General features: G+C 37.9%; 1 protein-coding gene and 1 pseudogene across 6 annotated transcripts in view; one reads left to right on the top strand and one right to left on the bottom strand.

Moving 5' to 3' along the window:
* BACH1 (BTB domain and CNC homolog 1) overlaps positions 1-20,538 on the top strand; it is a 205,402-nt gene that overhangs the window by 27,142 nt on the left and 157,722 nt on the right. For 4 of the 6 annotated variants that reach the window (XM_016139099.2, XM_036219564.1, XM_036219565.1 and 1 more), the window contains 2 exons: positions 662-868; positions 10,880-14,711. In XM_016139099.2, coding sequence (XP_015994585.2) covers positions 662-868; positions 10,880-11,335 — 663 coding nt within the window. In that variant the 3' untranslated portion in view covers positions 11,336-14,711. Of the gene's footprint in view, positions 1-661; positions 869-10,879; positions 14,712-20,538 lie in introns of those variants that run through there. The other 2 variants (XM_036219567.1, XM_036219566.1) reach the window with 1 other exon arrangement.
* On the bottom strand, positions 16,497-16,615 carry LOC118602464 (annotated as a pseudogene).

The following is a 20,538-nucleotide window of genomic DNA, read 5'->3' as shown; positions in this document are numbered from 1 at the left end:
TTATTTGCATTTTTGATCGTTAATATAAATTGTCCCAAGTTTAAAAAAATTTTTAAAAAGCCTTTTTCCAAATATATATATGTCGAAAAGAATTTAAAATATTTATAAAGTTTTTCCAATTATTTCAACATTGGTAAGTGAAATGTGTAGCTTTCAAAATGAGTTAGGTGAAACTACCATTTCCTGAAAAATAAAATTTTTGAAATCCTCTAGAAATACTAGTGTAATTAATTATACCAGTGTTAAATCAGAGCCACGCAGTAATAAAAATCAGGGAATAACATAGATTTTTTTTGGTGGAGGGGGGTCGATTAAAAACACTTTAGAAAGATATGGGGGGTATTAACATGCCCCAGTAAAATCTGTTTTTTTCATATTAAATACATTAATATTTGTATTACTAAGTTCGATTTGCTGATAAAATACCCGCTTCTCAATTTATTTGTCTTCTGAACCCTCTTTAAAAGAGACCACAAATCTCAAATAAATTATCAGTCTTTATTATAAGGGATTATATAGAAATTGGGAATAAAGGTCTTTTTTTTTTTTTTTTAAGTCTAAATGAAGTTCTCCGGAAAACAAAGATGTATCTTCCTTATCCTAGGTTTAGGTGTAATTACAAAATGCAGCAGCAGTTGCTAATGTTTATTTCACATTCTAGGTGAAACTGCCATTTAATGCACAGCGAATAATTTCACTCTCTCGAAATGATTTTCAATCCTTGTTGAAAATGCACAAACTAACTCCCGAGCAACTAGACTGTATCCACGACATTCGGAGAAGAAGTAAAAACAGAATTGCTGCACAGCGCTGTCGGAAGAGGAAGCTTGACTGTATACAGAACCTCGAATCGGAAATCGAGAAGCTGGTAAGTATACAAGTCTCTTACTATTTAAACTCCACCGCATTCATTCATTCTTGTGCACATGTGTGTAGAGGAAATAGCTATTTTAATTCTTTTCCTAAGTCAGATTATAATGATCATATAATAAAAATAATATGTAAGTTGAGGATTATTTCCAGATGCTTTTATTTTTTAATGATTTACAAATTAAGGATAATCTTAATATCTACCTAATTCTTAGTGACTGGGTAAGGATTAAATTATAAAATGCTTCAATTGTGCTGAGTTTGGCATGTATAAAAGTTAATGGTTCAGTTATTAGTTAAAATAAACTGTAGACTTGAATAACTTGTTTAAGGTTTATACTAAAACAAAACAAAACAAGACAAACCAACTTGGATCTTTCTTCTAAGGGAAAAAATTTACATGCTGATATGAATGGAAAATTTTCAAATCTAATGAGACTAAATGGGAAGAATGCTTACTTTATTGAATCTTACTTTCTAGTCTAGCATCAAAACACATATTAACTGAAATATGGATTAATTTCCACCCACGTTTTTTTGTTCCCTCGTGATTGGTAGAAGGAAGCAGTGTCTGAGAAAACAACTGTGAGCGTGCAGGCCAGCTAAAGCTGAAAACATGCTTAGAGACAGCAGAGAAACAGTAGCTAGAAGTAGTGAAAACATTCTTGGAATATTCAGTTTGGGGTCCTTGTTAATTATTGGTGAGTTTTAAATTGTGATTGTAGCAAACCTTTAAGCCTGGGCAGTCTAGCTGTGAATAGCAATTAAACAGGAACAATTTAGAAAAAGAAAACTATGCCTTTATGTACCTTCAGGAAAGTGGAAAATTAAAAATGTAGTATTTATATATTTTGCATATACTTTAATTATGCAAAAAGATGAATGTATAACTAGAAAAAAGACGAAGTATAACTGTATAGAAAGATGAAAGAGAAACCAGATATTTTACAATAGAGGCATGAGAGAGAGAGAAAAATCTATGTGCTATTTTTAAATGATTAAAGTGGTTAGGATCAAGGATGGAAAGTTAGAAATTCAGTAATATTTACCCAGTATTTTGGGGGTGTGTATTAGTCCATACTTGTAAGCACTAGTATTTCTCATCCAACTTGGAATTAAACACTTGCCTTTAGACAGAATTGGCATTTTACCTTTTGTTATTATTCTCCACTGAAATACAGAAATGCTTTTTAGGCTGTTGGGTCATATAGAACTATATGAAATCTATGTAAAATCACACTATTACAGTCCTTAGATCTGCCGGTTGTAGTTCTATCTTCCCGCCTCAGCTGGTGATAGGAGAGAAAGAAAACTGGATAAAAATAATAACTAATATATAGCTGTAGGTAGAATTTATCCAGTTTTCTTTCTCTCCTAAAAACAATAATGAAAAGGAAACAAAACTTTCATATTGATCAAGTTTGATTCATCAGTAACTTTATTTTACACATGAGTACGAAACAAATATTTTGGAAAGTAGCTATTACCTTTTAGAACTATTCTATTTCCTGGCTTATAGGTCTTATTTATATATATATATTTGTTTTGATTGAAGTCAGACATTGGATTGCTGCACAATTGATGTTTTTACTAAATTTCAGATATTTATGATGAAGAGGCCTTGCTACTTTCTTTGTCTTTGGACTTTCTGTCCCCTCTGCCTTTGCTTCCTCAGAGAGACAGGTGGGAGATACAGTGGTTAAAAGTATGGAATTCTGAATCAGACTCCCATCTGTGGCACTTTGTAACTTTGGGCAGGCTATTTAATTTCTCTTTTTCTCCAATTTCTCATCTGTAAAATGGAATGAGACTAGTTCTTACTCTATGGAGTGGGTGTTCATTTATGAAGATTAAATGAGTTAATATCTCTAAAGGACTTAGGAAACTTCCTAGTACATACTAAGTACTCAATAAATAGTACCTTCTTTATTATTATTATTATTATTATTATTATTATTATTCTCGTAATACTATTATTTATCAGTTGTCAGTTTTCTCTCCTTTAACTGCTTGTTTCTGAATATCTCTACCTAAATTGTGATCTCTCGGTCTGGACCTCACCCTTAAATTGCCTCTCATATGGTCAGTGGAGTAACTGTTGGTTAATTTCCAATTCAGAGGGATATTTGGTTTCCTGGCAGTTTTTATTAAAAAAAAAAAAAAAAAAATTTAGAGTGGTCAATATCCTGTTTACCTATTGTATTAATTTGGACTCTTTGGCTGCAAGCAACAGAAAGCATCTGGATGGATGGATGGATGAATTTGTTGTAAGGATATAGGTATGTCTAATACAGAAACCAAAGAATTGATACAGGCCTCATAAGTAGCATAGAACAAGAAAGTAGAAAATCGCCAGGTACCCAGGAAATCTTCTTTCAGCTCTGTGTGTACCTGTTTGCCCTCCACACCACAGGGTGGCTTTGTTTGTGCTTTGTGCGGCTGGAGTGACTGCAGCACAGCTCCTAATAGTTTTACTCTCCTCCAGGGACTGGTCCAGAGGCAGATGACAGTGTTAAGTAAGCTCAATAAATGAAGTCCAGACAGGTATGGACTAATACCTACAAATTCAGTTCTAAATTCCCATTTGAGGAGAGCATTGAGTTGGCCTGTTAGTCCAAGGTGTCCCCTTCTGTGACTAGATAGCAGGGACAAATAGGCAACGTGGCTGCTCAGAGCCCAGCTCTCTGGGCTGGCAGTGCAGACAGCCTGACGGGTCTGTTCACCCAGGTGCGTTCCAATCAGGCCTCAGCTCAGTCTCTTTCCTCTTCCAAAATATCCGCAGATAAAACATATTAGAGTATTCTTAAAAATCAGAATGACTTGCCTTGTGTTTTAGCTTCTGTGAACTCTCTGCTCAGACCTTCCCACTGCTATCAGTTCTCGTGATTTGTACAGCAAACTCCAGTTGCAAAGTATAGGGGAATGTTATAAATTTCAGTCCTGCTGCCGATCTCTCTCTCAGATGAAACATAGCAGAAAGCAAGCTACTTATAGCTTAGAAGAAAAAGAAAGCTGGTCCTTTTCCTAGAATTAAAAGAATTTGATGCTTAGGATATTTATTATGTTAAGAGGTTTACTTAGAACTGAGATCCTGGTTATTGGGTGATGTTATGGAAAAGAACCAAGTGCTTACAGCCACACTTCCATCACAGGTTTGTACTTAGTACAGAGAGTAGTGAATATGGAGGAGTGTGATGGATGTTCTGTTTTTTCATTTGGAGATGTCACTTTTTGGACGCATGGCCAATAGACAAGCAGTATTTCCAAGTCTTTATAGTCTGGGTGGGATTTTAGCAAACCTATTTAAGGGAAATTACTTGTTTCATAAATAGCCATTTCTATATAGTAGATCGGATTAAATATAAATAAATTTACAATATATATTGCCCTACTCTGGTAATATTCAGGCAAAGGGCCCCATATTTTAGTAAACCTTGGTCTTTGGCTATTAGCTGGAAACTGTTTGCAGTTGGTCCTAAAAGTAATAGCATAATAGACTGAATGGATCAGCACATGAAAAAAAAATTTTGATTACAATAAGAATAACGATTTTAAAATGTCTTCAAGGTGGATCGAGATGATATTTACCATACATACAGGATACTTTTCTAGTCTTAATGTGCTGGGAAAGCCAAAAGGAGATGTTCAAATTCAGTAAATTAATGAGTTGTATTTTTCATCAAGAAGTTCCGTCAGTCTAAATAGGACCTTTTAAGAAAAGGAAAGGTGTGTATATTTGGTGGATAAATTGATGGTAATGACTTTTAACATTAATTTGATAGTATGTTAGAGGTTAGGCATTAATTAATTCAGCATTGCTTTCACTATAAAGATTGAATATGCAAATATAAGGCCTTGAACAAAGTTCAAGAACCATTCAACTTCTGTGTGTTTAGCTTACAAAGCTGTCTTTAAAGGATTCTTTACAAGGCCCATGTTTATTCTTTTCTGGAAAATTAATTCTTAAATTAGAAAATATATATGTGTCTAATACCGCTTAAGCTTCAAACAAAGGAAACCAGAAATGAAGAGAACTTTGCTCTTTTTAAAAAAGTTAAATTACCAAAATATATTTCTATAAGAAAGTATCACTATAAGGGATCGGAAATCAGAGTATTCACAAAGCTCTTGAACTCAGTGTTCAGACATCATTTTGTTCCATTGTCTCTGTCCATGGTGATGGTACAGCGAAACGACCTCATCTGTCCTTAGTGTTCTGCATTTTGTGTTGAAGATTGTATAATTTTATTTAAAGCGAACCTGTTTTAGTCACATTCTACTGGCTGCTGTACCCACATGCACACTGCCATCTCCAAACATACCCATGTGCCCTTCTGAATCCTGGCCTCTGCTACTCTGTGATGCCCTTGAGCAGCACATCTTGGAATGCGATCTTTGTACCAATGTCATCAGAGCTGTCTGGGGTGCCCCCTCAACACGCACATTCCTTAGTCCCATCCCAGACTCGTGGGAATATAAGTTTTATAGAAGTTTCCAGGGTAAGTCTTTATAATGCACATTAAATTTTGAGAAACTACTGCACTAGAACACAGAGGAGGCTTTGGGGTCAAGCAGCTGGAAATTCTGCCTGGCCACTTGGTAGACTTGTGGCTGGGGAAATTATTTTACGTCCAATACCCACAATCCTTGTTTGAGATAGGGATAAGAATTGTATCCCTTAGGATGGGTGCAAGGATCAGATGCCATCAGGGATGGAAAGCTTTTTGTGCTGCTCAGAACGTATCCAGGGCTCAATAAATACTAGTAGTTGTATTTTGAATAAAAGTGGTTCTCTCTCCTTTCTGTGAGCGTCTGCTGGCCACTACATATTAAGTGTTGTATTGGGTACCGGGAAATCAAAGATGAATGAGATAGAATCCTTGCCAATAAAACGCTTATTTCATAGGGAGCCAAGTTTATGTGTTTTTATTTTTTCTTGAGATTCATCTCCGCCCCCCCCCCCCAAATTCTGAATATTTCAAGCTGCCATAAAAGTTAAGTGAATGATACAGTAAACAATCTCATGTAGATTCAGCAGTTACAAACATGTCGTTGAAACACATGCCTTCTCTTGCCTTCTGTGGGTCTCTGCCTCTTTCTGGGCAGGTTTGCGTCTCCCTCCTCCAGCTAGCTGGTCTGTCGGCCTTTGTCTCTCTCTGTCCCTGTGAGCCAGTCTCGGTCTCCTTATAACCACAGCCGGTTGATCTTGGTCTCACTGTTTTCCCTTTCTCTGTCTTTATTGCTTTCCTTTTATTTTCTGAGTCATTTGAAAGCCACCACATTATGACATTCTTAAATTATGACGTTATGACGTGCTTAAGCATGCATCTCCTAGAAGAAGTAGACATTCTTAATATCTTTATCACATGTCTTTGCCCATATCTTTATCAAACCTGAAAAAAATTAATAGTTCCTCACTATTATGTATAGTTCCTATTCAGATTACCTTCATTGTTCCCCAAATATATTTCACATGCTTTTTTGTTGTTCAAACGAGGATCCAATCATCACGTAACTCTTGGTTATGTTTTTTAGTTGCTCAATCTGGAACAGGTCCCCTCTCTCTTTTTTTTAATGACAATAACTTTTTGAAAAGTCCTGTAAATGTGCTACTTTTAATATTCGTCTGATTGTTTCCTTTTGAGTTTATTTAACCCATCCCTTATATTTCACATAAACTGCAAAAGTTTGAGTTGTTAGGTTAAGATTAAACGTTCATGGTGTTGTGTCATATTGTATCACTTTGTTTGCGGGGGACGGGTTGTGGGGAGGGGCTTTGTCGGGGCATCCAACTGGGCGTTGCCAGATTATTTTCAAAATTACATCTTTTGCCTTTGTAATTGTTCAGTAATCTGTAGAGTGTTACTTAGGTACTTTGCGAATATCCTGTTCCCCTACATCATTTGGTTTTTAGCAAATGCCGATGTCCTTTACAATGGGAATTGCAAAATAGTAATTTTCCTTATTCTGTCATTCCACTTATACTTACTCGTATTCCTCTTTAAAAAGAACTTTTCTTCTCTACTCCTTACCCTCCTTCCCATCTCACTCCTTTAGTGTCACTATGGACTCGTGGCTTAATTTTTTTCTAATTCCTTAGAATCCATAATACGTTGACATTTTTTCTAACTTGGCTGGGGAGAGCCACCTCCTATGACCCTCTGACATGACCCCGTTAGTGCTTTTTTTTTGCCATCTGGAACAATAAGTCATGGGCTCAACTGTGCCTCTCTTGTCCCAAGATTTGGAATCACCCCTTTCTTTAAAATTGTTTTTTTTTTTTTGAGCAGATACATTAGGCTTTAGAAAGCATACTTCCTGCTGGAGTGTTGCTTCTTCTGGGACCTTTCAGTAAACAGCTGGGAAGTAAGAGAGAGAGAAGGAGAGTGTGTGTGTGTGCGCACGTGCATGTGTGCACGCATGTGTCAAGTCATGAGTGCATGCAGTATGTACATGATGCTTCAATAAAAGTAAAAGGTGTATCAGAAATCATGAGTTTTTATAGACATTTCCAACCAAAATTTAGCAGTGTAGAGTTTTTGCATCTGCTTTTTTATGTTTATATTTTTTCTCTTTCCATTATAGGGAAAATCTTGGCTCCCAATTACATTAATATATTTATTATTTGCTTTATGCTAATATATGTCACAAAATTATGTCAATATTAACAATATCGACATAACAGATTAACAATAAACAGATTAAGTAAAATTTAAGATTTCTTTGCCTTCTTTCTCCTTAAATATATATACCATCATGTACTGAAGTTTAAAGTTTAAAAGTTATTTGAAACAGTTCTCTGTCTATGTTAGCAATTCGATATATAATTAAATTAGGTTCTGTTTATATTTATTACTAGGATTTACTCTTCACATTTTTATTCATTTTTGAATATATAAAACACTGGTATGGTCAAAAGTTGAAACTATGTTTAAAAAAAGCTGTACTCCAAAGTCTCGATCTTACCCTCTCCCTACATTCTATTGATCGGTCTTTCCTCTAGGTATCCATTTTTATTAGTCTCTGGATTTTTTCCCTTGCGTTTCTTTTCTAAAAACAGATTAATATTTCATGTGTATTCTTATTACCCTTTCTCGCTACTCTTTGTACACTATTCTGTATTTTACTCTTCTCATTTAAGAAGTGATTTCTTTTTACAGCTCTGAAATATCAATTGTTGCTGTAGGACAGTTTATTCAAACCAGTTTCTTACTGGTGGACATTTGGGATGCTGCAGTAAATAACTGTACATTGTTTTTTGACGTTTTAGTGGGTAAAGGGTGAATACATAGGTAATTTTGTTACATAGTAATAAATCCCACTTGGTATGGGTTGTAGCATTTTACCTTCCCTTCACAGTATTTGTATGTCTGTCTGTGCCCACACCTCAGCAAAGAGTTTGTTGTCAGCTTTTGGTTTTGTTCAGTCTGAATGAACTGGTATCTCATGGTAATTTTTATTTTTATCTCTCTTACGAGTGAAATTTAGCACTTTATTCAGATTTTAAGGGCCATTTGTATATTTCTCTGAGCTGTCTGTGCAGAGGTTTTATACTGTAGGGAACTGTTAGCCCCCTTTTTTAGTAGTGAATACTCCTTAACCTAAAATAAATCGACACCATCATATAGCTCTTTGGGTGCCAAATTCTTATACTCTTTATCTTTATTGGGCGAGTTATATTTTAAATGATTTTTTAAAACTTCTTATATTTGAATGAAAATGTGGATTGGAATGTAAATTTGTTATGTTGTGAAGAAACACAGAATAGCACTAGAACATGAGTTTTATTCATTTTTTTATAGATCTGTGATTAAAGCCACAGCACTTCAAACTTATAAAGTTGCATTATAAGATAATTAAAATATGTTGTAGCAATAGTTAGCAGTACTGGGTGTATGTTTGGAAGATGTCTTTAATAATGATATGAAGTGACGAACTTGAATTACTTTTATTTATTTAACTATCAGTTATTAATCTGAGGGCTATTCGAAGTAAATTTGTGTTTTAAAATAGACTGAAATGGAAAAGTCACCCACTTCTTAGAAACATATTTGCGTAGGAGTTAGCTTAAAGTGTGGAGGGCAGATGGGAACATTTACTTTATGGAGATAATCATGGTAGGGTTTCAGGGATGTGCTTGTTGGTTTTAGTTTTAAAGAAGTGAACCACCTTGTATGGGACGTACTTAAAGAGGATAGTAATGTCATCCTTTATTTAGTAGAGTAGGAGTAGTGAGAATATTTAAGATCATACTAATGTTTATCTAAAGATACTGAAGTTAAAAATATTTGTATTCTCCCTAGCATCTGTAGGTTAAGTGGGTACTGACCGCATTAAATGTGTTTCTTCTCTGGACACACAGTCCTAGGCGCTGTTCTCACCCTCTAGGCACCTGCAGACTCATTTTGTCAGAAGACGGCAACTGACAAACTCCCTAAGAAAAAAATGGACTTGTTGAACATCGATCTTAGTTTTATTTATTCATTTATAGATAAATATATAGATATATAAATATATTATTGACCTATACCTATTTTTCAAAACAGAACTATTGTGTAAAATTCTAAACAAATCGGAGAATACAATATAAAAATGTAGTGCTTTATAGGTATTATATATTTTCTCAATATTAGATGCCTTGAAATATTTAAAAACTACTATAAAAGGATTTATACAGTTTTTCAGAAAACCTTTATATAAAACATTAATAGTACTTGTGTGTAAAGCAAATTTCTTTTTACCTTTATAGCTATTTTTTTCCCCCAGAAAAGTATTTTTTTAAAGGATAGCCATTGCAGATTGCTTATCAGTTTGCGTTAACTTGTTAACTGGCATCTTCAGCTCTTCGAGGCTGCCGAGTAGAAAACCAAGAGAAGTGTCATAAGTTTCACGAGAAACCTTTGACCTTCTGTCACCATTTATTTACTCTTACCTTATAAACAGCTTGCTTATTTGGTCCCCCAGCTCATCCTAGATTAGAAGCGGTGCAGCAGTAAACAGGAAGAATGAGGTGGGACAGGGACAGAGAAGACATCGTGTCAGCAGCAACAAGTGACGGTGGACAGCAAGGCAGGGACCAGGGAAACTTCCGAAGAAATTCCGTGGTGGACCTTCCTATAGAGAACAATTTTAAGTCATAATAATAGCAACAAAAGTAATTAACAAGCACAAAATACCCCGGCCCCGCCTACCAGATTCTTCACACTTGTACCCAACTCATGCGCTAGCCTGCTGAGTCTAGGCATGCTAAGCTCTCAATCTCATCCGTAAAATGGGTTTAATATTCCTTTAATCAGGAATCGTCGTGTGAATTGTGTATTTGAAACATAATTGAGATCGTGCCAGGTCTTGTGCTAAATGTTTCCAAATACACAAAGTAAAATACTCAATAAACGTTAGTCATTATTAGAAACTTGCAGTTATTTGAGTCGCAGTAGTCATCATCAAATGGACTTTTTTGGTTGTGTTCTATCTAAAATGGCAAGTCAGTCCTTGTTTATCTACAATCCGCAGATCCAAAAAAGCTCTGAACACCATTCAAGTTTGTCATAAACTGTTTTGGCAAAAACAAAAAACAAAAAAACTAAAACCCCACCAAAAACTGGTATGCAAACTGACATTAGGCTATGTAGAGTCTTTGTCCTACTTTGTGCATTATTTGATATTTTCATGTGTTTTTAGAAATGTGGAGATGTTTGATAATGGGGTGCTGCTCCAAACCCTGCTAGAGGAATTAGGTGTGCATCCATGGAGTTAAAATTTAACGCCATCCATTATCTTTCTAAAATCTGAAAAATTCTGAATCCCAAGATACATCTAGCCCTAAGAGTTTTGCATGAGGGATTATGGACCTGAGGTATTTAATATATTTTTGAATTGAATTGAAAGGAACAATTCCATGCAATTTTATTTAACAAGAAAGCACTGTAGATACTAATGTCCGATCGCCCGAGAAATGTTGATCGAGTTCATAAACACAGTCGTTGTGTTTTCTTTCTTGCCTTCACAGCAAAATGAAAAGGAGAGCTTGTTGAAGGAAAGAGATCACATTTTGTCAACTCTGGGTGAGACAAAGCAGAACCTGACTGGACTCTGCCAGCAAGTCTGTAAAGAAGCAGCTCTCAGTCAAGAACAAATCCAGATACTCGCCAAGTACTCAGCCTCAGACTGCCCACTTTCATTTTTAATTTCTGAAAAAGAAAAAAGTACTTCCGATGGTGCGCTCGTGTTACCCTCGGTTTCGAGTTTACCCGAGGGGCCTCCGGCCGTGCCACCCGCGTGCGAGCAAAGCCCTCGCTATGGCAGCGTGAAGGGCAGTGAGCTGGGCTGCGTGCAGGGGCCGGGGGCAAGGCGGACTTCTGTGGCAGCTTCTGAACAAGCTGGGCCTGTGGGACAGTGTCGGCAGAGCGCAGGCATCTCAGATTTCTGTCAGCAGATGACAGATAAGTGTACTACTGATGAGTAAACTTGCATTCATTTTCTTGAAACCATCTGATTTTCTACTGAAGTTTTGACATTTGTCTTGAAAGCCTAATATCGCCATCCGTCTCTGGACAATACTGTTTGTTCCCCCAGTAGTTAGTCGGCTGTTAAGGGAATTCCTCTGGAGTCAGCCCTGACTTTTCCCTGACTCCACAAGAGATGCAGAAGTGATCTGCCTACTGGATACCAGGAAAAAAAAAATCACATGTGAAAATGTAGTAAGGCTTTAAAAACTCATGTTTTAAAGAATAATAACTATTAGTACTAACTCTTCTCTTCCAAAATAAATATGAGCATGAAAAATGCAGCCTATCAAACAATAGTTTAATAGCTTGAAATATCTGCAGCTAGTTCCTACTAAGGAAGTAGCCTGCAAAAGTTTAATAATCTGACCTTTTGCAATATTCTGGTTTATTTAAAAGAAAATTTCTCCCCAAGTAATGCTGATAGAGTTCAGATCTACTCAGAAGTAGGGTGTCAGCTACTGGGAATATTTGTGTAGAGCTGCCGTGTGAAAAAGAAAGAAATCATCTTGCCTGAAAACCCTGGAGCTTTGCTCTTCAGCTCCTACGAAAACCAGCGACTGGTTGGCCTGCACTGTGAGTCCTTTGCTATCCTGGAAATACGTAGGAAGCAGGACAGACAGGCGTCGGCCTAAGGCAGAGGCTTCTGCTCCTTGTCATTGTCGACTTCAGAAATTCTGGTGGAATAAACAGATAGGTGTCATGTTCCCTGTTTTCTTTGTTTCCTCTTCAGCCTCTACCGTATCTGGGTCCATCATGATCTTTCCGTTTCCTGACAGTCTTGTCTCTTTGGAAGAAGAAATAGGCCTCGGGATAGAGTGGCGTGAGCGAGCACGCTGGCACAGCTGTCTCGGCCTTCCTGGCATCTCGGGGAGCTTACCAAAATGCAGGGCCATTCGCCTTCCCGCCATAGCTTGCCCCTGCAGAAAGCCACACGGCACAGGGAGAGGAAGTTGCCTGCTTTTGTTAGGAGTGGCAGTTGTTTTTCATCCTGTTTTTGAAATCCTATGGTTTACTTGTAAGAAGCATTATTATTATAGTTAAAAATGTATTTACAATAACCGTGCGGGTATGTGGAATAGGATATAAGACCATCTTGTTTCACTGTGGGTTTGAATTTGGAAACCAGATTTAATCTTGCTCCCCTCTCTAGATCTGGTGTATGAGGGCACACAAACCATTTTGACTTGGGCATTTAAAAATCTGTCTTTGTATTTATTCAGTTCTGTTTTACAACATAGTTTTTATAATCCGAGTGCTTATCCCATTAACATTTTGTGGTGGTTCTTAGCCAGTCCGGTGTTACAAATGAAAGCTGTAGACTATTGACCTTCTCAGCAATTAAAAAAAAAATTGCGTATATTCTTCACAGAAACACTTGCAGAACCCAGTTTTAAAGGGCACAAAGGAGTAATTTATGGTGTTTGGATTAGAAAGTACTTCATTTCACCAGGATCAGACTCCTAAGAAAGAGACTTCTGTAGATTGCATCCTGAACCTATTGGAGGGACTGTGTAACTAACGTGGGCGACAGCCATCCATTATGGAGGAATGAGTGAAGCAAGTAGACCTTTGCTGTGAGAGTATATGGGGACCACACCTAATATTTCAGAGTAATTTGTCAAATGTGACCCTTTTTGATGAGGGGGTTGTGGATTGTGGGGAGACATTCCTAGTATATTTTCAGTGGCTTATGTGTTATTTCTGTTATTGACTCAGTTATAAGAGAATAGTCAGACTTGTTTATTTTCTAAAGGCTTTTATAAAGACACTCAAGAATTTATCAGGGAGAATGATATTAACTCTATGATAACGCATCCCATACTATAAAAGACTTATGTCTGTAGGTATGTATATACACATATACATAATCCCATGTAGCTCTTTGGTATTTGTAATATTAAATTTTAACTCCAAAATATAATATGAAAACGTTCCTGGTTTACAAAATGTAAAATCTTTTACAAACCAATGGAATCCTTGATTTCCTACCTCAGTGTATACTCACCTGTTTGTCGTACCAGTCCGTGTCTGTGCAGATGTCAAATGATCTTTTGCTTGAATTGCTGCTGTACATAACTGCTTTGAAAGCTTGCTTCCTATTTTATGGTAAAACCTAGTTGTCTCAGAATTTAAATATAATTTTTAAGGCTTTTGGTTTAAATTTCTTTCTACATATAAACAGTTTAGCATTAAGGGTTTATTTTAATGATAGTCGGATCATTAGCCAACTGTAATATTTTGTAAAATACAGCATTTCTTTTAATAGCTAGCATATAATACAAGTAACTACACTACCTCATACCTCCATGACTTTCAAGTTGTAATACAGAGGGACAGAAAGATAAAAAAGGTTTTTATCTTTGTCATTTGGCCATAAGGTGTGAAATTTTTCTATATATTGCATAGCATTACACATTTATGCCTATTTTAAAGTTAACTTCTAAAGAAGTTTTTTTCTAAGGAAATTGGTTTTAAGTTGATTTTGTTTTCAGGGTGCCGAAGACAAATGACAGGATTATGTGTATACAGTGTATATCTTTTCCTTCATGCAGAATTTTAGAAAGGTTTTCAGTTTGTTAATTACATATTTACACGATCATTGTTCCTTATTTTCGGAATTGGTTTCAATTTTTGATTTTTAAAAAGCTGTTATGTCTATCTAACTCAGTAAAATAACATTACCTTAAAAGTTTTTTCATTATTTGAATTCTACACCTGTGACAAGTAATTTGTTGTCAAATTGTTACATTCAAATCAAATGTGGATATAGATCTGGGTTCTCCATTCGTAAATTTTATAACATCATTTACTGTAGCTTAAAACTCAACCAGTTTTAAATAAGGGATTAAATATATTTGTAGTAGACGATACAGGCTGCATGTGGACACTCAGCCACATTAACAGCTTGGGGAAAAAAATGAAACAAATGGCAATGTTACAGTGAATTCTCAGGTGAACGTTTTTCAGTTATAAAACATCTATTTTGAATTTGTAAATATTTTAAGTGTTTTATCGAGGCATGTAATAAACTATTCTTTGAAACCTGTTGGGTAAATGAAAATTTAAAGCCAAAAATGGCAATATTAATTGTAAATAAACATCTGTTGATTCTTTTTGTATCTTTCTTAATATAATTTCTAACAATGCAATAAAACCACTAAATTTATATATCCATATCTTATTAAGATTGTTTCATTTAAAGTAAATTTTCATAGTATTTAATTTACATTTTCTTCTTAATGTGATTATCCAAATGTAGCAAAACTATAAATGTTAGATGTCGGTGACGAATTGACAGTTAAATAAAATTCCCTAAAATTGCTTCTAACTGAATAGAGTTGTACATTCCATTTCCATTTTCTCACCTCTTGTGTGAATTTACTAATCTTAGTCTTTTGATCAGTAATCAGTATGACTATGGCGTTTGAGGGAATTTTTATTATTAGATTATCATCCCTGGGAAAGAAAAAGTATTCCCAGCACTCAGTTATTTAAGGAAGCACAGATTTTAGCCTTGCTTCTGATGTACTAAATTTCAGTCTTAAGATAGAGATGTGGGACTTTATAAGGGGATATACTGTGTCTATCAGTCCCTAAGTTTTAAAGACTTAACCTGCTTGAGTGAGCGCAACCATGTTACATTCCGTTTCTAACCAGGCCCTTGTAATCAGGCTTTGAGCAGCTGCTCAGAGCATTGGCGATACAGAACACGGTCTCTGGTCCAGTAATAGTGATTTTCAACTTGGGGTCGATTTTGCATCCTAGGTATTTGGCAATTTGTGGGTGCGGCATGTGGGATATGGCATCTAGCGGGTAGAGGCCATGAAGGCTGCTAAGCGTCCTACAGTGCACGGGCCAGCGCTCACAGCAAAGAATTATCCCCCCAGCATATCAGCCGTGCTGAGGCTGAGAAACCTTCACAAGGCCAACAATGGAGTCCAGATGACGTGGAAGAAAGTGCTCAGTCATGTGAGGCAGTGTGGCAGCTACAGGAGTTCAAAGGAAACATGAATAAGAAATGAGGTATTTCAGGCTTTGCAAGATTTCAGTATAAGGTTAGTCTCTGGGAGAGGAGGCAGAGGAGTGACAGCGGCACCAGTAAGCCCAGTATGTTAATGGAGTAGAGGGAGGAGGCAGTGTCACCGTGGGAGAGGGGACTCCACCTGCTGTAAGCTCCATGAGGATAGGGCCCCACGAGTGTCCTGTTACTGGCTGTGTCCCCAGCATCTTGGATAGTGCCCTGCAAATACACCTTGTCACTGAGGGCCTGAGGTCGGACGTTAAGGGTTTCCTCTGGAAACCAAAAGTAGGACGGAGTGTACCCTTTCTACATTCCTCAGCTTGAAGTTTTCCTGCAGTACTGGGCTTAATACCGTACTGCTCAGCCGGGGCTGAGGCCAGTCACCTGGAGGAGAGCAGACCTGCTGTCGCCTTTATGAGGCCACTTCCCTAATGCCAACCTCTGCTTTTTGGGGTAACTTTCTGGGCCTGTCAGTAGGTCTTTGGTTTCCCAGAGGCTCTGAAATGGATCCAATAAATAGTGTATTAGTCAAAAAGGTACCGAACACGGAAAATTAACTCACTATTTTATTTTCCATTCTCAATACTTTCCTGCTTCATTGTCCAATATGGCATATCAGAGGATCTGTAGTGAGACTAAATTACAATATATAAAGGTCCCTATAAGAAAATACGTGAAAGATAACTTGATAATAAAACACTAGCAACAAATGATAGTCCAACTTGGACTATAAATCTCTTTCCATTAGTAAACTTGCAAAGAAAAAACCATTCGAAAATTAAATCCCTTCGGAAATTAAAATTCAAAGACGAAGTCGACAAGAATTAAATAACAAATTAAGGTGCCCTCATGAGTTTTACCTGCACACGATAGAGGAAAAATACATCCAAAAACTATCTTCCTGAATTTCTCATTTGGACCAGCCTCAGCTGAAGGAGTTCTTGATTCCTGGGTGGAGCTGAGGGTCTTACAGAAGCTGTAGCTGGACTTGTCTCTCATGGGGTAGTAGTTCCTGCCAGGCCCCAGAAGGAATGAGGTTCAAGACCCGTCTCTGATGTGTTCACTTTTTATTTTTCATTTTATGTTTTTATTTTTTACACCTGTAATACCTGGTCTTCCCAGGTGGTCTCCCATCCAAGTACTAACCAGGCCCGACCCTGCTTAGCTTCCGAGATCAGACGAGATCAGGCACGTTCAAAGTGGTGTGGCCAGTGCTCACTTTATAGAGCGGAGACTTATCACAGAATTATCACAGCCTTGGCCCCACACCCGACCTTGTTTGGAAATAAGCCATTCACAGGCACTACAGCGGTTATCTCAGACAAGGCTATGTTCCCCGATCTCAGTACCTAGTGCTGCCAAAGACCAGAGGAGAAACTCAGTGGTACCTGAAAACAAGATGCAGAATGTCTTGTCTCTGCTTCCCCAAGATGCCACTGTTCTGGAACTCGCAACCTGTGCTCTTCATATCCATCGGGAAAACTCTCGGCTTAATTTTGGCTTTATGCATTGGTCGCATCTGGGATCAGAGAGGCCTTCTCATTGCATAACGCCTTCATTTACATTTTCCCCTTCCAATGAGGGGGTGTTTCTGGCACCCTGGACCCATTGCGTGAGGGCTCCCTCTAGGCACTTCGGGGCCACTCCCTGCGTACCGGCATCTTCAGGCCCGAGCCGCTGTGGTGTTCAGGCTGTTCTTTACTATGCCAGATTTAGGCCTAAGAGAGCTGCCTCCTAGAGATGTTTTTTTTTTTCCCCCTTTACATGCACTAAAGCCATCCAGAGGCAACTAGAGACAAGTCACATGGATCCAAGGCTAGACCTTCACCCTTTCCTCCTTGAGCCTAAACTCAGTGGAAGTTGGGGCGATGGAGGTAGTGCTGGCGACCCCGCCGGCACTATGGGTTAGAAGCTAGAACCTTGCGAGCACTCTGGAGTGCTTTGGAACCCTGCTCCCTAGAAAATATCGGGAAAGCAGCACGTATTCGTCCCAGTACCGCCTAAAGCCCTGCGAAGTGTCCTTTTCCCCTGTAGAGTGGACGGCGGTGCCCTGAGGCTGCCCTGGGCCTTTGCTTATAAGGCTGCTCCGCTGCAGGTATTAGAGCGGATGCCCACAGGCCTGCGGCCGGCAAGCTACTTTATGCCAAATTGCTCCCATTTTTAAAGGCCTCTTGCAGTCTACTAAGGAAGGGGGGCTTTGGGGGAATGTTTCTGCCAATTGGATTTATGTTCACAGATAGTACATTTAAAAACAAAGTGTTCCCTGTCCCTACTAAATTAAGGACTTTTAAAAACGATGCCGTATTATATTTTTTCAAAGTTAAAACAACAACAAAACTAAAGTGTTACCTTATTGCTTAACCCCAAACACTTCTTCCTCTCCCTCAGCTTTATCATCCACACTGTTCTTGAAGTGTAAGTGAAAAGATAATGGAAAAGATTTTAAAAGTTGAGTACAAGGCATTCTTTTTTCGTTTAAATGTTGCCATCTTTTCAGCAGACACTGTTTCGTCTCCCTTCTCAGCTCCCGGGTCAGAAAGCCAGGTCTTATTTCCTAAACAGTTAATTTCCTCCTTTCAGAGGACTGGACGAAATCATTTTCTAGATACCATATTGATATGAAGGTGTCCGATGTGATATTAATTTCTTGCAATGGGACGCTGATAATTATACCTAGAGCACCACTAAATGTGGAAGCACCCACTGTAATCTTTCTGAAGTAATCCCTCTTCTGACCACCTCAGAAACTTGGAGTTCTTTTGCTTTGGACTGTTAATCTCAAATAATTTTTTTTCATAAAATAATTATACTTATGTTTCACTTGCTTTGATTTAAATGATAACCTTACCTGTACAAAACTACTACTGGTACTTTTAAAATAAATTTTTCTGAAGAGTTATTTTTAAAGGCCATGTTTTGCTATTGGCTGAGCTTTTTATCTGGTTTTTAGAAGACCTCAATACTATGCTCAGCATCTGATATTTGAGGTGGCGAACGGTGGAAAATCTAATTTGCCAGCAATCTTCCCTAATATTCCTAGAACTTTGGGTATCTGCTCAGATAGTCCTATTTTGGCTAAATGGATGAATGAGCAGCATCTGGAATGGGAACCTAACCTGGGTGGAATCAAAGATGGGGGTTTGAAACTTACAAGAGTGAGGAATGGGGTGCGTATGAATTAAGGAGACCCAGTGGCTGAGATGAGGTAGGGGAACTTGGCTAGAATAAGCCCTTCATGAACTGGCCTTGTGTCCGCCAGGGCCTCGGAAAGCAGACAGCTGCAGGTGTACTTTAAATCAGGTTAAGACTTAAGGGCTAAGAATTTAAACAAATTTAGGCAGTGACTCCAGCACAAATCCAGGTCCTTGCAGAAAAGGGACTGTGGGGACGAATAGAAAGAACATAGACCTAGAGAAATAAGACAGACGTAGTTGTGAAACCTGGTTTTGAGGCTTAGTCAATGTATAACCATAGGAAATGCCTTAATTTCTCCCAGATGTAGTTTCCTTATCTGTCTGTCTTCCACATTTGGGTCTTCTGGCCCTTGGGATCAAAGTAAGATTGACTCAAACTTTCTTTCACATCTTGTGAAAATCAACTCTCCAATCAACTCTTCAATTTTTTTTTTTTTTTCGAATGCTCTCCTTAAACTGGGGATGGGGATGGATTTCTGGTGTATGAGTGTGGATGTTAGAGACAGGACTGGCTTAGAGTCTCATGGTCGCCCCATCTTAGGCACCTGCTTCCATCAAACTAGCTCAGCTGATCATTTATTGTCTTGCACTGTGTTTTACACATTGTTGATGAAGCCATTAAAACAATTGTTTCCTTTAGTTCCACCAAAATGAATAAATAAGTAGGTAAGTAAGTAAATAAATAAGTAAATAGCTCTGGCACCAGACTTTTCTGAGTAGGTTTTTTGGAACATTTGGGAAATACTGTTTTTCTATCACAGCAATGCAGATGTTTCAAAGCGAACACTGTTAGACAGCTCTGTCTTAAGATCTTCCCCTCCACTGGGGAATGTTCACAGGCTGCCCAACCTCAGGTGTGTTTCAGCCTCATGCCATCCCGCTGGCTCCTGTCTCTTCCCTTCACTCCCTTGATCGCCCGAGGGACTGCACAGTCTTCTCTAAGGCACATGTGGAGCAGCTCAGCCCTCTCTAGTCCGAGCCTCTGAGGATGGCTTTAGATCATCTTCATTTACAAAGCCACACCAGGACTCAGCAAAACAGGGGGAATTTTGTAGAGCAGGATCTGTCCTGTCTGGAAAGCAGATCATTCATATAGTCATTCATTCATTCATCCATTCATTTACTCTCTCACTCATTCATTTATCCATTCAACAGATACCTAGTAAGCCCCCAGCGGAACCATTAACACCGTTCTGGATTCCAAGGATACATGAGAGAATCTCTGCCCTCACTGAGTTTATGTTGTAGTCAAGATACATGGAGAACAGACAGAATTATAAAGCATGTAGTATATGAGGTGGTGAGGAGGGACATGAGGAAAAATATGCACGGAAGAAGGACAGGAATGACAGTTTTAGATAAGGTGGCAATGGAAAGTCATCCGAGAAGATGACATTGGAATAAAGAACTTGAGGAGGTGAAGTGAGTTTTGGCTGGTTATAAATTGCACATTATTGTTGGCTTAAGTTATAAGTAAAAATGGAGAAAATTCCAATGTTGTATGTGTGTAATAAGGATTAAACAAAACACTGTATAGAAAAGTTCCTGTAGGTCAGTTAGTACATGTCTAGCATGTAATAAGTTTTAGTCTTCTTTTTGTGTAGAGCGGTGCCATCCAAAATAATACCTACTAGCCACGAGAGGCTATTTTAATTTACATGAATTTAAATAAAAGAATATTAAGAAATGTAGCTTCTCACCAACACATTTGAAATTCTCCACCTGTGGCTAGTGGCTGCCGTTTTGTACAGTGCAGGTATAGGACATCCTCACCAGTTGTGGAAGGTTCTGTTGGATAGCGCTACACAGGATGCCTAACATTGATAAATCCAGGAAGATACAGCTTTGCATACGACAGGAGCGTGGCACTTTGTTACTTTAGGATTTCGCTTCAAGCCTCAAAGCTGAGGACAATGGGAGACGAATGCTCGCACACAGAAAAGAG

The sequence above is a fragment of the Rousettus aegyptiacus genome, unplaced genomic scaffold (genome assembly GCF_014176215.1).
Source record: "Rousettus aegyptiacus isolate mRouAeg1 unplaced genomic scaffold, mRouAeg1.p scaffold_m13_p_4, whole genome shotgun sequence".
Lineage (NCBI taxonomy): Eukaryota > Metazoa > Chordata > Mammalia > Chiroptera > Pteropodidae > Rousettus > Rousettus aegyptiacus.
Note: the sequence above shows the minus strand (reverse complement) of the source record. Positions and strands in the feature narration are given on the sequence as shown.